Source organism: Sphaeramia orbicularis, chromosome 9 (genome assembly GCF_902148855.1).
Source record: "Sphaeramia orbicularis chromosome 9, fSphaOr1.1, whole genome shotgun sequence".
Classification (NCBI taxonomy): Eukaryota; Metazoa; Chordata; class Actinopteri; order Kurtiformes; family Apogonidae; genus Sphaeramia; species Sphaeramia orbicularis.
In genome coordinates this window covers 32,593,036-32,610,124 of record NC_043965.1, presented here as the reverse complement: position 1 = coordinate 32,610,124, position 17,089 = coordinate 32,593,036, and the positions used below count along the sequence as shown (strand labels likewise).

The window sequence follows — 17,089 nt, the reverse complement described above, 5'->3', positions numbered from 1 at the left end:
TGTGAATGTGTAAGTTGCCAAATATACAGTATACGAAGAGCTGTAGAGGTTAATAAATAACCGTTGCCCATAAAGTTGAAATAAAATATTTTTACCCCATCTCGTGAAACGATCATGACAATGTGATTTATTGTTGATAGATAAAGTGTAACCAGAAATCAGTATGTAAGCATTGCATTTGGACAAAGATGATTACTGATGTGTATAAATAGGAATAAAAAGAATGTGTCTGGAAATAAAATTATTCCCAATTTATGGGAGACAGTATATGTAACTGTGTACAAAAACCTTAACACAAGACCAGTGCTGCCTAATGCATCCGACCACAGAGTCACAGCCTACAGGTGATTTATTTGAGTCACCAAATGAATTTGCATGTAAAAAGACTTTCAAGTGGCATGTTTTTGATAGAACTGAAGGTTCATATTGTCATGGAAATTGCATTTAGTGATACACCAGTTAATCGGGTAGCTACTCAGTCAGGCCAATTAAATGCTATCCTGTGCTTACTTACATCAGCTGATTGACTGCTGATTACTTCACAGGCCAGTGAACAAAAAATGAATGCACACATCTGTACTGCAGGTTTCTGAACAATGCATTTGCCGTTTCATTATTTAAAATAAGAATACGCTAAGTACTCTTGTGTCTCTTTTGCTTTACTGATAATAAATTACTATATTTTAGCATATGCAATAAAACAAGAAAATTGATAATTTCATCTTTTAATATGGGGCATAATCAAGCTGTGCTGCAATCTGGCCACTGAAATCCACAACTACCTAATTGTATTTCTACCAGTGAGTCTAGTATATTGTTTCTGATTTCTGGAGGGAAAAGGGAAAGACTGGTAATTCTACTTGCATTTCTTTGGTATAATTTATAAATTATTTAACATGTGCACAAATTGAGCCATACATACCTCATCAAGAAACATTTATGCACAAATCTGCTGTCACAATTTAGGATGAATTTAGGACACAATTTAGGACAAATACGGATGTTCCGAGCAGAGGAGTTTGCAAGTATTCAGTTCAACCAATAACTTCCCATCTTTGTTAAGTTTAAAGGGTTCAGGTTTTGTCGAGTCAACTCTATTGTACATTTTAAGTGCTGTTACCTGTAACTGATCATGAGACAATTCAGGGTTATTCCCCACATTTAGTATAAATGTAGGGAGTGTGTGTGTTACTGTTTGTGTCTGTGTGCCACAGGAAGCTGTGGAAAAGGCTGCCCAAACCTGAGCAAAGGAGAGGACTATAGCAGGAAGACGCTCTTTGTTGCCCTGTTCCACCATGATGTCATGCCGGTCCCTCTGTCCAGCAGCCTCATTACCATCCTGAACGAGGAGCTCTCTCCACGTATTCCTCATTACCGCCATAATAATGGGATGATCCGGCTGTAACATCTGCTAACGCGCTCAAAGCAAACATCTGTGACGTTCAGCTTTACCTGGCAACACTGCACTATTCTTTTTGCTGCTGTGGGTTCACATGTTAAACCACTTAATGAGGGGTCATAAACTCAAAATCAGTCATAGACAATAAAAAGAGATCAGTATCAGTGCTAGTGTACAGCTGTGTCCCAACACACCGAACGGGTTGACAATAACATCTGAATGTAACCTTCACAGTGTAGCGTGACGCCTCCATGCTTCTCCAATAAAACACACTTAGACATAAATTCAGTGTGTAACATGTTGCCCACAGCTACAGCACAACGCTTAAAGAATGAAGACACCACAGTATCTATTTTTCAGTCTTTATGTTCTTGTAAACATTACTGCTATAAATAGCACCCAACCCAAGGGCAGGGGCAAGGTGTTAATACAAACTGAGGTGGTCAAACCGGTACATGACCTCAAAGCCGGTGAGCTGTGACAGTTGTCACCGGAGGAACTGTAAGTGAGGGAACAGTCACAAGCAGGGAGATATGCAGAGTGTGAGGTCTTGCATGCGAGGGCCGAAATCTCACAAAAGCAGCTGAAGGCAGGGTATATTTCCTGTAGAGTCGGGAAGAGTCAGGTGCCACAAGTTTCCTGTTCTATAAATATATGCGAAATATGGAATGTGAAGGGGGAAAAAACATTCACCTCCCAGCTCACACATCTAATAAACTGAAATTATATAACAACCCCCCCTCCAGAATGACCGATCAAAGCACAAGGCACACTGGGTATTACATGCTATTTGCTCATCCATAAAGGCCAGAAGGACAGACCATAGTCCACATGAAGCTAACCATAATAGGACGCTCCTCCGCTTTGACACAGTGTCACTGTGTTTGTTCACCTCCATAAATGTTTTGATAGGCTGAGCATTATGACAATGTCATCCAAAACTTCTGAGGGATGATTTTATTCCTTCAGTTACATCACAAGTCAGCAAACATTCACAGAAGTGCTTTCAATGAAAATAAGTAATGTAACTTGTAATGTGTATAGATATTATTAAACATGAGTGTGTATGTGTGTGTGTGTGTGTGTGTGTGTGTGTGTGTGTGTGGCTCCATACGCAAACAATACAGCACCAAACCCATAGCGGAAATAAGGTTAAAATGATTATATTGCCCTTCTCAGGCTGACTCTTTCCTTTCTAGGTGCTCTCCACTTCCTGTGTTCCTTAAAACACACACACATTAAAATGTTTGTTCCCCGTCATACTCCTGTGTTGACATTCCATGTCCTTTTGTCTCTGTTATGGCAACATCCCTCGAAGGAAAAAAAAAGTTAAAAAAAAATACTGCAGAGTTGTCTGGCACTAACTGGGCTGAGGTGCCGGAGAGAAAGCAGATGTCGCAGATTTTACCTCAGGTATGTGATTTTCGGGGGCATTATGGTCTTTCTCTGGGACAATTTTGTTGTATCGTTTTCCCAGTTTCTAGAAGTTAGAGAAGGAGCAGATCCCATTTCCCTTCTTTGACCAACGATTTAGATTTTCTTTCCTTTTTTCCTATTTGCTATATATGCAATGTCATAAACCGCTTAAGGGGTTTTCTGTTACAGCGTCTAACAGGGGACCATAGATGAATACTGCATTCCTTTCTCTTAAAGAGTAAACATGGTTAAAATAAGGGACTGACTGATATTATGATTATTGGCTTCCATATTGAGTATTTTTTCAGTAACTAAATTAGTTTAAAAAATACACTTCTTGATTCAGCTGCCTACTTCTGTCTACAAAATCTTCCCCACATTACTATCAGATTACTTACACATGAGTACTAGTTACATAACACTGATTTATTTACCAGTACTAATTACAGTATTTACCACAGACAATCCATATTACTATCATAGAACTACAGTATATTTTATTTTATTTGACACTCAGCTGAAAGACATCTCTAGTGTTGGTCATGGTATGTGCATATCTGCACACTTTAACATAGATGCAGTGATAAAATAAAATGTGTTATCTAGAATTCAGGTTCCTCAAACAGTACAATATAAAGCATTAGGGAAGAACTTTTAAAAGACAGTGCATCGATTATTTTGATAAATACACATTAAATATTCACTGGATGTTCCGTTGAATAGATATGGCAGCAATGCTGAGCACAGGAAGCACATTACGGTACCTAGACACAGAAAAATGCTGCATAAGTAATCACCTTTATGTCTGAAATATGAAAAAACACCTGTCAGATATCATTGGAAATAATCGGTTGGCTGCTCATTGCATTCCGAGAGCACTTTTGTGAAGAGCTGTCAAAATCAAATTTTTTTTCTGTTTCAATTTTCCCCTCAACCCGCCTTTTCTACTTCTATTTTAGATAATTATCTCCTTTATTTCCCAGAATTCCTCTCGACAACCCCCAGAGAACAGGCATGAACTTGTTGCATCCAGCTGAGTTACGTATACTATATGTGTGGGTAGAGGCAGCAATAACAATAGAGATAGTAAGAGTCAGAGAGCTGAATTTTTCCACTCAAGAAAAAATGAGTCACACTCCTACTCAAAACACAGAGAGCCTTGTGGTATGTTGTGGAAGGAGAAAGGGGTATCTCTACTTTTTCTTTGGCTTACAGTCTTCGACCATGTAGATCTGTTGGTAGAAGATGGCGGCGAGTCTAGAGAAGGACCACTTGCTCTTTAAATCTGAGTGACTTGACACCAATATCTGACTTTTACTTTTAACACAGGAAAGAAACTAAAACTATGATGAAAATATTACAGTATATTGCATACAGTTACTGACACTGATAAGAACCACAAAAGCCTGAACTGTTATCGTCATAAAACATGTGATCTAAAACACTTCAGCAAGCAAGCAAAGTTTATTTATATAGCACCTTTCAAGAGAAGTCACAAAGTGCTTCACAAAGAATAATAAAATTCAAATGGAAAACACAGATACAATTACAATCACAAAAAGGTATAAATTAAAATAAACTTGATGGTCATTTAACAAGCCCTAATCTACTGTTGTTAGAACGCTTGGAGAAACAAGTGGGTTTTAAGTTTACTCTTAAAAGCATCTACAGAGTCCAGTGAACGTAAAAAAAGTGGAAGATCATTCCAGAGCCTGGGCGCAACAGCCTGGAAAGAACGATCTCCTCGGGTCCTGAAACAAGTACGAGGGACCGCAAGTAGGTTCTGATCCAATGACCTCAGCCTCGGAGAGGGGGTATAGGGACATAACAAGTCTCTAATATAGGAGGGAGCCTGAACATGCAAGGCTCTGAAGGTCAGCACCAGGATTTTAAAACTGATGTAGAAAGCAATGAAGGGCTTTTACTAGAGCCTTTAACTCTACAGTACACTTTCCTATGCAAATGTATGTGCAAATGCCTGTGCTAACATAATTATATCTATCTTGTAGGCTGAAAATGTGTCTTTGTCACTGGTTGTTAAATTTATAGTAGTACCACCAACCTAAACACCACTGAATGTTATGCCTTAGCTGAAGACTGCATGCAAAGAAGTGAAACTGTTAATAACTTGAGTTTTAATAATGAACGTGAATCCCCTTTGAGTATAGTGATAAATATAAGATGTGTAAGGCTAGTATCCAAACAACATAAAACTGTGTTGACCTTCCTTTGAGATTTTCTTTTCTTTCCCCATCAGTAGTATCCGGAAATGACAGGCGCTCTTGTATATTTTACTCTCCCCTCCATTAATGCTCTCCAGTTGTCTTCCCAATAAAAGTCTACAGCATTATGTCATGGCTCTGTCCTTTCAGAGGGGTCCTGAGGGAGAAGCACTCATGTTGTAGAGTGGAAGTGAGGGAGAAAGTTTATGTGTGATGAAAAGACGCAAAAGAATCCACTGTGTATCATTTTTACTGGCACAGAGAGACTTGTGTTGGGTGTTTGACAGTTGAGATACTTGGCTTATTTGCATGGGAGTCCATTTACCCATGCTGACAGCACAAGCTCTCCCTGCTTGCTGAGACTTGTAGCATCACATGATGAAGCAACGCCGAGTCCTGCCTACTGCAGAAGAGGCTGGAGGTCGCCACAAATGTTCGGAGCCCACACAAATCACTTGCACAGACAAATACCTCATGCCTGATATTGCATCTTATCTTGTATCATGTGTGGCTTCTTGTAGTGCAAGGACAGCAAAATCCAATCAGGGCTTGCTGCAATCTCATTCCAAATCCTATGACAATCCTATTGCACTTTGAATGATCCCAATTGAGTAGATACCATCATATTTAGGAACTAATCATGTAGGGATTTTAAAATGGAAACAAATCCTACATGTATCAAATGTCACCTTAATCTGGACCAGTGCTAGTTGGACCAAACTACAAATGATTAAAATCTGATTGTTGCAATTGTGCTATAAATCTCATTTAACTATAGATAAGAACTATAACATGTTGACCAAACAGTATATGAATCCACTGGTTTCATCTTTAGGCTAAAAACAAACAAAGGAATCACTGTAAAGAACAAAAAGCCTTCTAAAACATGTCTGGCTGGTGGCCTCTTGAATGATACAATGTTTTGTTTGAGGAAATGCTGAGACTAAAATAAAGGGTAAGAACCACTGACATGTTCCCATCATCATGTTTCACCTTAGTTACCTGGAAATAAACTGGCGTTTTTTTCATCTGAGTAAATCCCCCTGGTCATTTTACCTCCACACCATTAAGACATTCAGTAACAATGACTGCTGTGGTATTAAGTGGTTTTACTAATGATTTTAACTTGGTTTTTACTTGCGCAACAGCCAAGACGCGACAGCATGGATGAAAAAGCCAGCAGGCAGCCAAGTGGAATTCAGTCTATGAGTCCAAACTAAATACCCCAGCTCTGTTACAGCAATTCAAGAAAAGCATCTGGATGCAGCAGTGAAGTTTTTCCCCCTTACTCTCATTCAGTTCGACAGCAGATGATGTCCGCTCGCCTGGTTTGGAATCTACGACGGCTGCCAGAAAGAGTTGTGAATGGGGAGGCAGGCAGAGGCAGAGGCACAGACATATAATAAGCTTGGGGTCTACTGCACTGACGTTTCACTCAAACAAATGAATTCAGCCTCCTGCCTCTCATGTGCTAACATACACATAAATGTGTTCTATACCATGGTATTAAATGGGCTCTCTCTGTCTATACGTTTCCCAGACAACACTGAAAAGGCACAAACTGATCTCCCTGTTGAACACCGTATCAATCATATGAGACTGATAATTTAGTAGAACTCTATCAGATCTGCTGTGACCCCTGATTTACTTCAGCTGACTTTAGCTCCTCATATCAGCACATCAGCATTTCCTGCCACTCTGACATGGTTAACAGTAGCTGTCAGATGATACTCAGATGACCACTGTAGAGATCGGGGTGTTTCATTTCACATCATACTCATCATCCATGAAGTATCTTCCACAGAGCAGCTCCACAGGAAGATGGAGCTCGGATGGCAGTAGCCCACTCAGTTTGTTATGTAACTATCAATTTGATTAAATCGCTTATGGGCTGCGTCTATCTGATGTGTGTATAATACCATTTGGCTTTATGTAAGAGAGCGGTCAAGACTACTTAATGAGATGGTTCAATATGGTCGGAGCTGCTTTGCAAGCCAGTGGAAATCTAAACATGTTATATTTTCTGCTCTGTGATTAACATGAAATAGCATATTGATCTCAAGTCCTGCTTTACCTAAACGTTTTAAACATGTCCCAGCTGGTCCTGATCCACAAGCAGGACTCACCCATCTGAAGGTTGTAATAATGAGCATTCTTGTGAACTTGGCTCTAAAAATCGAGAGCAGCGCTGTCAGATCACTCAGCACTGACTCAGAAAAGCCAAAGAGCGACACAAAGTTGGCACAGACCCTGTTTTCTGCTCCTGGCCCGAGGATATCAATAGCTTTTTTATTTCTATGCTTCGCTGCCACTCACACTGTTTTACTGATTTGAGAAGTGCAAGGACGGCGGCATAAACAGGCAAAGATTGGAGTGTAAACTGGGCCTTCCTGTTGTATGTCCCTGGGAGCTTTAGAATAGAGGATGCATGCCTCTCTTTTCAAGCCCTGGCTCAAGACACTCTCCCATAAACAAACAGGAATAAACACTCTTTATTCGCTCAATTCACATTCTCTCACTGTTCCTGGTATGCGACCTAAAATGAGCCTCTGTGTAAACTATACTGTACTCTTGATTCACAATACTGAGCAGTAGGAGAGTAACTACCATCAGCACAGCCTTTGGCACTGAGCCCCGTAAGATAAAACCACTAATGATTCAGACAAACACAACCAATAACACACTGGTAACAACCTGTGACATGTTTGAATGAACAGTGCAGCCAATATGAACTGTTTATCTGCTCTCACATGGCTGCATTTTGGGGGAAAAAGCCATTTCTATAGCAGCTGATAAAGTGCTTTAGCTATTAAGTCAAAGAAGCATCTCATCCTTTTATGTGAAATTGTAAAAGGCCTTCTCTCTCCCACACACAGTCAGGGCAGAGACTGGATGAGCACCAATGAAGCAGCTGGGACAAGCGAGATCTGTCATGGCTCATTAACCACTCTTATTAATTCATGAAGTTTAATTCACTCGCCCTAGTTGTGTAGTCTGCTCCTATAAAATACATGTCCAGTCTGACCCACAGGCAGATGCATCTTTCAGATGGATTTTGACAACATGTCAGATCCTTGTTTTACTTGATTATTCCTTCAAGTCCCATGCAACTTTCTCGGCCTTCTCTGCAGACTGCCCTTTTTTCCTATTATTACTTTGCGATAAATGAAAAGAGCTCAGAGGCAGTTTTCTCCTGCGTCACCGTCCACAGAAGCTGTTGCCACATGAAACCACATTCTGCTAGAAAACTTCTGTATAGGAGTGTGTGCACGTTGACAGACCACAAACTGACTCGCTTGGAATTTAGTATTGATTTTAAATGATCATATCTTTATTTTCTGAAATATACTCGGCATGATGCTTGAGTGCTTATCTTTAACCCCTTAGTTTCCAACAATCAGGCCCAGGTACCCAGAGGGGAATTCAACTGGGTGCCAGTTACACTTCACATCTATATTTAGTCATTGGGAATCATCATATGTCAAAAGGGAAGATATGAGAATTAATTTCCCCTCTTAAAACTGGAACTAAAGTGCATGTTTAATGCCCATGCCTTACCAGTGACAAGTTCCCATTCATTAGAAACAATCATGGAGTCAGACTGCATAATGTTTACCTTCAGGCCTTCCATCTGCCCTCAGAACGACCCTGCTTTCCCCAGAACCAGGCATTAATAACAATAAATACCATTATATCTCCAACTACATGATCAAACAGCATACATGATCTGGCCTTCACACTCTGATAAACCAGTCTCTGTGCAATCCCTGTGGATTTCTACACCAGTCACGTCATCAGATCACCGTTGAAATGCCAGCCAGCCCACACTCATTTATTCCCTCTAGAAAGGAGATATTCCCTGCTTCAATGTGTGCCTCAGCATGTATAATGTTGCGAAAGAGCGCATTCATTTGCACAGACAGCGAAAGCGGATGTGGGAGGCAGATGCCCCCTCCTCCCTTTACATATGTGGGAAAACGCATAGAAGCTGTCAAAAACCATGGACATAAAATCATCCACGGTCTTGATCTCAGGTTAAAATTGACATCTGGTGAACACATTCCCAAATGAAACATGTCGGTGTTGCCTGTGCCATTGCATAAGATTTCTTTTGGGTTGCATCTGGAGGATTTACCTGCTGTAATAAGACCAGTGGCACCGCCGTCATCAATACGATTATTCCCACCTTCTCTGCGTATTGCGCGCAAAAATGAGGCTTACTTACTGTTTGCACTTGGCTCTTTAATGTGTCAACTTACCCTCTCTCGCTTTCAGCAGTACAGTGTTGGCTACTATGTTCTCCAGCTCCATCAAAAAAATCCTAAATGCAGAGGTTTTCGGTACACAAGCGTCTGCAGCGAAAACAGCGTCCTTGAGCTTGTATGGTGGGTTTTCTTTATTCCTCGTCGGTATCCGAGCAAATTTCACTCATATCAAAGTCGTAAGGGATAAAACAGGATGTCATAGATTTGCTTGCAATGTAAGCTGGGCATGGTTCTTGTTGTGGGCTGGAAGTGCGGCGCTGCATTTCTACTCCAATCCCCCCAAAACCATTCCATGCGTAATTTGGCACCGGAACCTCACCGACGCAGAAAATACTCAAGATGGATACACCGATGTATGCAAACCGGGTCCTTTTTTACGTGTTCTGGACAGTCGTACACCAGGTTGGTACCAGCTTTACATTACAACAGCGGGGGTTGGCTGAGTGCACCAGAGAGGACATCAGCGCGCCCCCCTCCCCTGTTGGTGCGTAATCAAAATGGGCTGGGCTTCTGTCACGGCTCCGTCAAGCCAGAGACAGAAACAACTCGGACAGAGGAGAAGCCAGGCCACCAGAATAAAAGCATGCAACTGTTACTAGGATTTTATTCTGGTAGGTCCCAGAAACTACAAGTTGAAGGATGCTCTTCATTAAAAAAATACCGACACAGGGTATTCTCAGTCTAAAGTCCCACCATGTGAGCAAATGTTTCCATTCATTTCTGTTATTAAACCTCACCTCACACTGTGTTGATGTGCACAGACCTTCCACGACTTGCATTTCCTCGACCCAAGCCTGCTTTATTGTTAGGCTTTATCACAGATCCCCCACAGCCCACCCAATGAAGGCATCAGTACATGTTCACTACTGAGTATCTGATTCAACACATCTTTTTTTACACTAAAAATATGGATATCTGCTTGCATCCTTGCTGTAAAGTCATCAGTCTTTGCCTTCCCCTGATTAAAGCTTTTCCCCTTTGTGAGAATAGAACTAAGGTTAAAATTAACGAATACTTCCAACAAGAATATCAGTTAGGAACATTAGAGTCGCCCCCTTGTGGTGCAAATCCTACATGATACCACAGTTTCATGGAAGCAGCAAAATACTGTATATTCTTTCTAGTTTGTTATGTTTGTGAGGATTTTATTATAATAAAAAAGACACCTACGCATTTTTATGGATATTTTCTAGTAGTAGGTCAGTAAGCTTGGCAATCCCATAATTGAACTTAAAAATTCCTATTTGCATGTGTGAGTAGGTGAGTTTTTCAGTGCAATAAATAGTTGTCTATGGTGCTACTCATAGATAAATGAAGAAAGGGATTTTCCAAATGATTAGAAATAATAATCTCATCACATAGTAAGAATGACTGTTGCATTTGTAGAATCACACAAATCCTTTACTTTCTATGATGATTTCAAATAATAAACCATGACTAAATGCAGCTTAGAGATATTTTAAGAATAGATCATAAAGTTTCTGACATGCATCAGGTCCATTTTGGTTATGTTTTTGCATCCGTTCATGTCTGTTGTCCATTATTTTGGCTAAATCTTCCTCCTTTTTGTGAGGTCCTGATGATAGTGACTACAGACTATTCAGGGTCAGATTTGTCAATATCATATCTGTCAAAATTCAGCAGATTTTTCTCAGTTGCAATTTACCACATGCATGTATACTGTTAAGATCTAGTGGCGCAAAAAGTTTGGCCATGAAAGGTTGAAAGTCACAGCATCCGATTAGATTATTTTGTGCACAAACTTCTTTTATATTTTAAATTAAGTATCTTTTGATCGATATCCTCCAGAATGCAAAATAATGAATTATCTTGTCTCTTTTAGGCCAACGTGATTGTTGTAGGAAATGTATCTGCATTGACAGAGGTTTGTTCTCTGAGTGCTTTCCATTTCAGGCTGTTTTCTTTAATGGTCATTTGCTCAGAATTCATGCTAGGCAGTAAGTCCTGCACACTGCTGCAGGCGACGTAAAGGCTGCTTCAAAGCTTTCTCAATCTGTCTCTGATGGGCTGTTTACTTTACCTCCTGTCTCTGTTCCAGTGATTAACAAGGTTATTTACTGATGAAGGCATTTAGGATCTATTATCTGGTTGTGCTTTATCTTCATAAACAGGATATTAGTTTGCCTGATGCACCGATATGTCATATGCACAAAATGAATTAGGCCCTTTTAGATTTGATAACAAATGAAGAGCTTACCTTCAATATAACATTGCCTGCATGTTTCACTGTGGAAAACACTCTTCTCTAGACCAACATCTACCCAAATATTTAAGCTTTTAACATATTTGCAATGCATTAATTCAGTGGTACAACTATAAACAAAACAGATCAGACATGACAAATTTATAAAGGCAGGCCTTTCTTAATGAAAAACTAAACATTTAATGGAGAATAGCCAGTCATTTTTGTCAAGAACAGGCCTACATGTCTCCAAATTATAAAGACTCGATATATTCCAGAGTCCAGAGAATCCAAAGTGCTGCTGTAACATAAATGCTAAGTTGACAACATAGTGATCGTCGACACATAGGTTTCATTTTTTCCCAACATGATCTGTAAACCTGAGAGCACAGACACATTTTTTCTCCAAATAGCTGAAATTAAACTGATACAGTATAAAGGCTCCATGTTGCCTTGTACCAAAAAAAAAACAAAAAAAAAAAACATATGATCATGCTCTCTCGTGATTAACATTAAAAAAAAAACTTTCAGTCCAATAGCAAATCAGTAATGGAATCAAGGTGGTGTTAGTATTCATCTAAGTTATCAGCTTTGGGTATGGAAAGGCCTCTGTCTTTCAGGACCTGCATTTTGACTTTCTCCGTCTCCTGTTTGGCTTGCTGCTGCAGCCGTTGTTCCTCCAGAATCTCTTCGATGGAGACCTGCTGCAGGACAGTGTCGCAAGGCTTATCCACATCCTGCAGAGACAAAAACAACATGACTTTTAATGCTGTCAAATTTTAGGTCACCCCCAGCTCTTGAGAAATCCCTGAATTGTCTTAAATGCTTTGCACTCACTTGTATCTGCAATTCCAACAGTATGTGGATGTAATGTCAGTATACAGGGTCTCCACAAAGCCTCTTTACAATTTAAAAAACTTATTACAAAAGCAATCAATGAGATATGTTAATCAGATTCATTCTATGTACTCAGTGGTTACCAAAGTTTTGAATCACATTGCATTTGCGCATTTCAGGTACCCTGTTGATGAAATAGGTTTTGTTAAATAAACCCCTAAAAAATAGCTACTCCTCAAGAAAAGGTGTAATGTGTATCATGGTTTATTGAAACAAAATCAGACACGCAGATTCTGCGAATAACTCACCACATTGGGGACTACATGTTGGTGGGTTCCTAAATCAAATATTTCCAGATCAGGGGATTGGAAGGGATGACCCTATTCCCTGGACACCTCGTTCACTAGATATCACTGCCCTGGATTTCTGTCTATGGGTTTATGTTAAAGATATCGTGTATCCAACAAAGATACGGGACATCAATGACCTGAAGTAAAAGATCACCGATGCCATTGCCACCATTGATGAGGATATGCTACAGAAAATATGGCAAGAAATCCAGTAGCATCTTGATGTGCTTTGTGGAACTAATGGTGCCCATATAGAGGTGTATTATGAGGCGAAAAAACTTCAATATCTACTTTTCATTTTGTGGTAATTTCCACAGGTTTGTCTATTGATTTGCTTTTGTAAAAAAAATTAAAGTTAAAATAAAAGTTAAATTACAAAGAGACTTTATGTAGACAGTATTTTAGAAATCATACTTTATAAGTGTAGAAAATGGCTGTCAAGCTTTAATGAAAGGTACCACAGCGATCTTTTCCCACATTTATACACTATACGCCACAGGTGTCAAACATACGGCCCACGGGCCAAAACCGGCCCGGCAAGCGGTCCAATCCAGTCCATGGGATGAATGTGTGAAATGCAAAAATTATACTTAAGATATTAACAATCAAGAATGTCAAAGTCATTTTAGTTCAGGTTCCACTTTCAGCCCATTTTGATCTAAAGTAGATCAGACCAGTAAAATACTATAATTACCTACAAATAATGACAATTCCAAATTTTACTCTTTGTTTTAGTATAAAAAGTGAAATTACATGAAAATGTTTACATTTAGAAACTATTCTTTCACAAAAAATGTGAATAATCTGAACAAATATGAACAACCTAAAATGTCTTAAGAGAAGTCAGTGCAATTTTACTAATATTTTGCCTGTTCCTAAATGTTTTGTGTATTTGTAGATCCATGGTGATATGTAAGCTGTAATTTAAATGTATAAATAATAAACAGTTAAATAATAATAATATTATTAAAATTGCACTTACATTTCTTAAGACATTTCAGGTTGTTCATGTTATTCACATTTATAATGAAACTTTGTAGACGTAAAAATTATTTTAACGTAATTTTACTTTTTTCCCACTTTTTGCCCAAAGAGGCAAGTAAGATATTCAGTGAATCTTACCACAGAAACCTTATCTTATATTACTGGATGCTGCTGATTTGTTGAAGTATTACCTTTTTTTTTTTAATATGACAACTGTCATTAATAAACATTGAAGAAAAAACTAATTAAGGATGATACCACCTTGATTCATTCTCATCCAGGAAAAACCCTGACCCAATTCCACCAGGTTGGACACTGAGACATTTCTTGCTGGATTTGTCATGTAATTTTTCCAACCTAATTAATATTCAGCATTTATGACACATTAGCTTCCTATGTACAAGATCTGAGTGGTGATGTTTCAAATGTTATGGTTGGGCAGTATGAAGAAAAATAACATATAGTATATATTGTAATACAAGAGATATGAATAATACAAAGCATGTTGATTTACATGAACTACAGAAATTAAATTGTACTAAAGTAACATATTTAGTACTCAGACTCAAAAGAAAATGACCAATATCCCATAATGCTTTGTTTTCTGTAAATATCATATCTGCACATGTATTGATCCCAAAAAAAATAATTAAATCTATTTATGTCTGTGATTGGAAGTAAACACTAAACCCACTGTATTCGACACATGGCCCAGCCCCAGAGTGAAGAAAACCCTGTGCATGTGTGTAGCAGTTGTTTTTCTGTTGCATGAAACTACAGTCCAAGCATTAGCATATCTTAGGCCCAGTTCTTGATGAATGGATGAATTAATCACAATACTATCCAACAATATAAAGGAAAAGAGGTTCAAGACGTGTTTTTTTTTTTGACAACAACTACCAGTCCAACATGGTGGAGGTTTAGCTCTGACACTATGTACCAATAATGCCATAGAACAAAAACAAAAGTCTTTACAAGCAATTTACACTAATAAAGTGCATAGAGGGAGATATTCAAGGAAAGAGATGAAACAGTGGGGCTTCTTGACATTTTTAGTCCATAATGGCTCAGTTTTTCCCAGTGTAAGTTCATTAACAGTGTTATTAAAACATTAACTGTGACATGTGACCTGTGTTTTCCTCCTTTTCATCAGTTGGTGTGACTACATTTAACATGGTAATAAAGGTCCTCATTTGTCAGATAATGTCACAAGGTAATCTAACCAAATAATTTTTATTGCCTTATTGAAGAAGTGAAAGCTTATATAATTATATAGTATATTATTATATAGTATTGTATGTATAGGTGTGTATGTGTGTGTGTATATATGTAGGTGTATATGTGTGTATAGATCTGTGTATGAATATGTATTGACATACAGGGTGGGGAAGCAAAATTTACAATGAACATTTAGTTGTTTTTTCTCAGCAGGCACTACGTCAATTGTTTTGAAACCAAACATATATTGATGTCATAATCATACCTAACACTATTATCCATACCTTTTCAGAAACTTTTGCCCATATGAGTAATCAGGAAAGCAAACATCAAAGAGTGTGTGATTTGCTGAATGCACTCGTCACACCAAAGGAGATTTCAAAAATAGTTGGAGTGTCCATAAAGACTGTTTATAATGTAAAGAAGAGAATGACTATGAGCAAAACTGTTACGAGAAAGTCTGGAAGATACTATTAAAGAAGAATGGGAGAAGTTGTCACCCGAATATTTGAGGAACACTTGCGCAAGTTTCAGGAAGCGTGTGAAGGCAGTTATTGAGAAAGAAGGAGGACACATAGAATAAAAACATTTTCTATTATGTAAATTTTCTTGTGGCAAATAAATACTCATGACTTTCAATAAACTAACTGGTCATACACTGTCTTTCAATCCCTGCCTCAAAATATTGTAAATTTTGCTTCCCCACCCTGTATATGTGTTATTGTATTATGTGTTTATTTAAATCATATTATATTTGTTCATAATAATATAAAGCCAGAAACCTAATTATTTACTAGTAAGTATCAGTCAAATTATGGCATAGTGTATAGATATGATTAGAGGAGGAAGGTTATTATTGTTATTAATTATATAAGGAGAAGGGGTGGGAGTTTATAAGTTGTACTTCTTCTCACTCCTTTTCGAATATGTATTATATGTCTTATGTGTAAGTGTTTTGTTTATTTATTTTCTTCTGTTTGACATTCATGTTCGAAATAAATACATCAGTCAATCAATCAATCAGTCAATCAATATTGTCCATCAGTGTGTTATTAAACTAGTTGGTGACACCAACTAGATCTGTGTCAGACCACATTGATGGAGATAAACAAATAAAGCAAGAAGACGTCCACTTACTATTTCTCCAAGCAGGACCACATTTTCTCCTCTCACAATGAATATTCCTCTGGGGATGTCTCCAAATTTCTTTCCCACGTGGATGCGCTCCACTGTCTGGTGAAAAACTAAATTGGCTGCAGAATAAGACACAAATTAGGAAGATACAGTGTCGTTTAGGAGGAATAGCACTTTTCAGAGAATTGAATCAACAGATAGTAGAGATTATGTGAGTATTAAGTTAACCAAAATGCTAGTTCTAGATGTTGAACCCTGTGAGTAAAGTGAAGCAACATATAAATCGATTACCAAACTGATCAATGCTTCTGAGGAAACCGATCAATGTTCTGCCATCTCGGAGCAAGACCAAGTGCTTCTCTGCAGAATGCAAACAACACAAGCTTGTTAAATAACAATATTAGACGGCTGAAATGATCCACTGTGACTTAAACACGATGCTCCACTGACTAATAAAATCAGCCCTTCCACAACTCGATCCTCCTTTCACTTACTGTCAATGTCGTCAATGAGGCTCGCCGTCCCCGGTACGTAGTTCATCTTGGGTTAATGTGTAGTTGCTTTGAGTATCTTTATATAACATCAAGCCATGAATGTTTCAAATATGTTTCTTTCAAGAGCAGCACAGGAAGCGTCTTTATACACGCCCGGGATAAACTTCCTGTAGACGTTTAACCCTTTACGCGCTGCACTCTTGAATATTTTTTATCGATCAATTTATTTTAGGATCTAATTTATGAAGGGTACATCTTTAAAAAAACTAATAAATGGTCCTGTGTAATTTTTATACCGTGGTCTGATAAATAACCGAGAAAATACAGTATTTCTATAAAGTTTCTCCAATTGGTTCAACGCTATCACTGACGTATATACGTTACCAAAGATCGTAAACAAAAAAGAACCGCTCACAATAGCAGTGGAATAGTGTGACAGTTTCGCTTTTGTTGGAATTCCATTGTCCAAGACCCATTCTCGTTCTTTCAACATGAATTCATACTGTATGTAGTCATTATATTGCTTTCTTTTCTGGTTTTATCCTGACGAAAAGAAACAACTTAGCA

At 38.4% G+C, this 17,089-nt stretch overlaps 2 protein-coding genes across 3 annotated transcripts in view; both read right to left on the bottom strand.

The window, feature by feature from the left end:
- The window catches only part of grk5l (G protein-coupled receptor kinase 5 like), a 35,462-nt gene extending 25,698 nt beyond the window's left edge, over positions 1-9,764 (bottom strand). The window contains exon 1 of one of the 2 annotated variants that reach the window (XM_030142924.1): positions 9,297-9,764. In XM_030142924.1, coding sequence (XP_029998784.1) covers positions 9,297-9,348 — 52 coding nt within the window. In that variant the 5' untranslated portion in view covers positions 9,349-9,764. The remainder of the gene's footprint in view (positions 1-9,296) is intronic. The other variant, XM_030142923.1, reaches the window with a different exon arrangement.
- Positions 9,765-10,191: 427 nt separating this feature from the next.
- On the bottom strand, positions 10,192-16,708 carry lsm1 (LSM1, U6 small nuclear RNA associated). Its single transcript, XM_030142926.1, has 4 exons — positions 16,523-16,708; positions 16,320-16,388; positions 16,032-16,147; positions 10,192-12,242 (listed from the first exon to the last, which is right to left on the bottom strand). The coding sequence occupies exons 1-4, from the start codon at positions 16,566-16,568 to the stop codon at positions 12,072-12,074; spliced, it is 402 nt and encodes a 133-aa protein (XP_029998786.1). The 5' UTR covers positions 16,569-16,708; the 3' UTR covers positions 10,192-12,071.
- Positions 16,709-17,089: the final 381 nt, after the last annotated feature.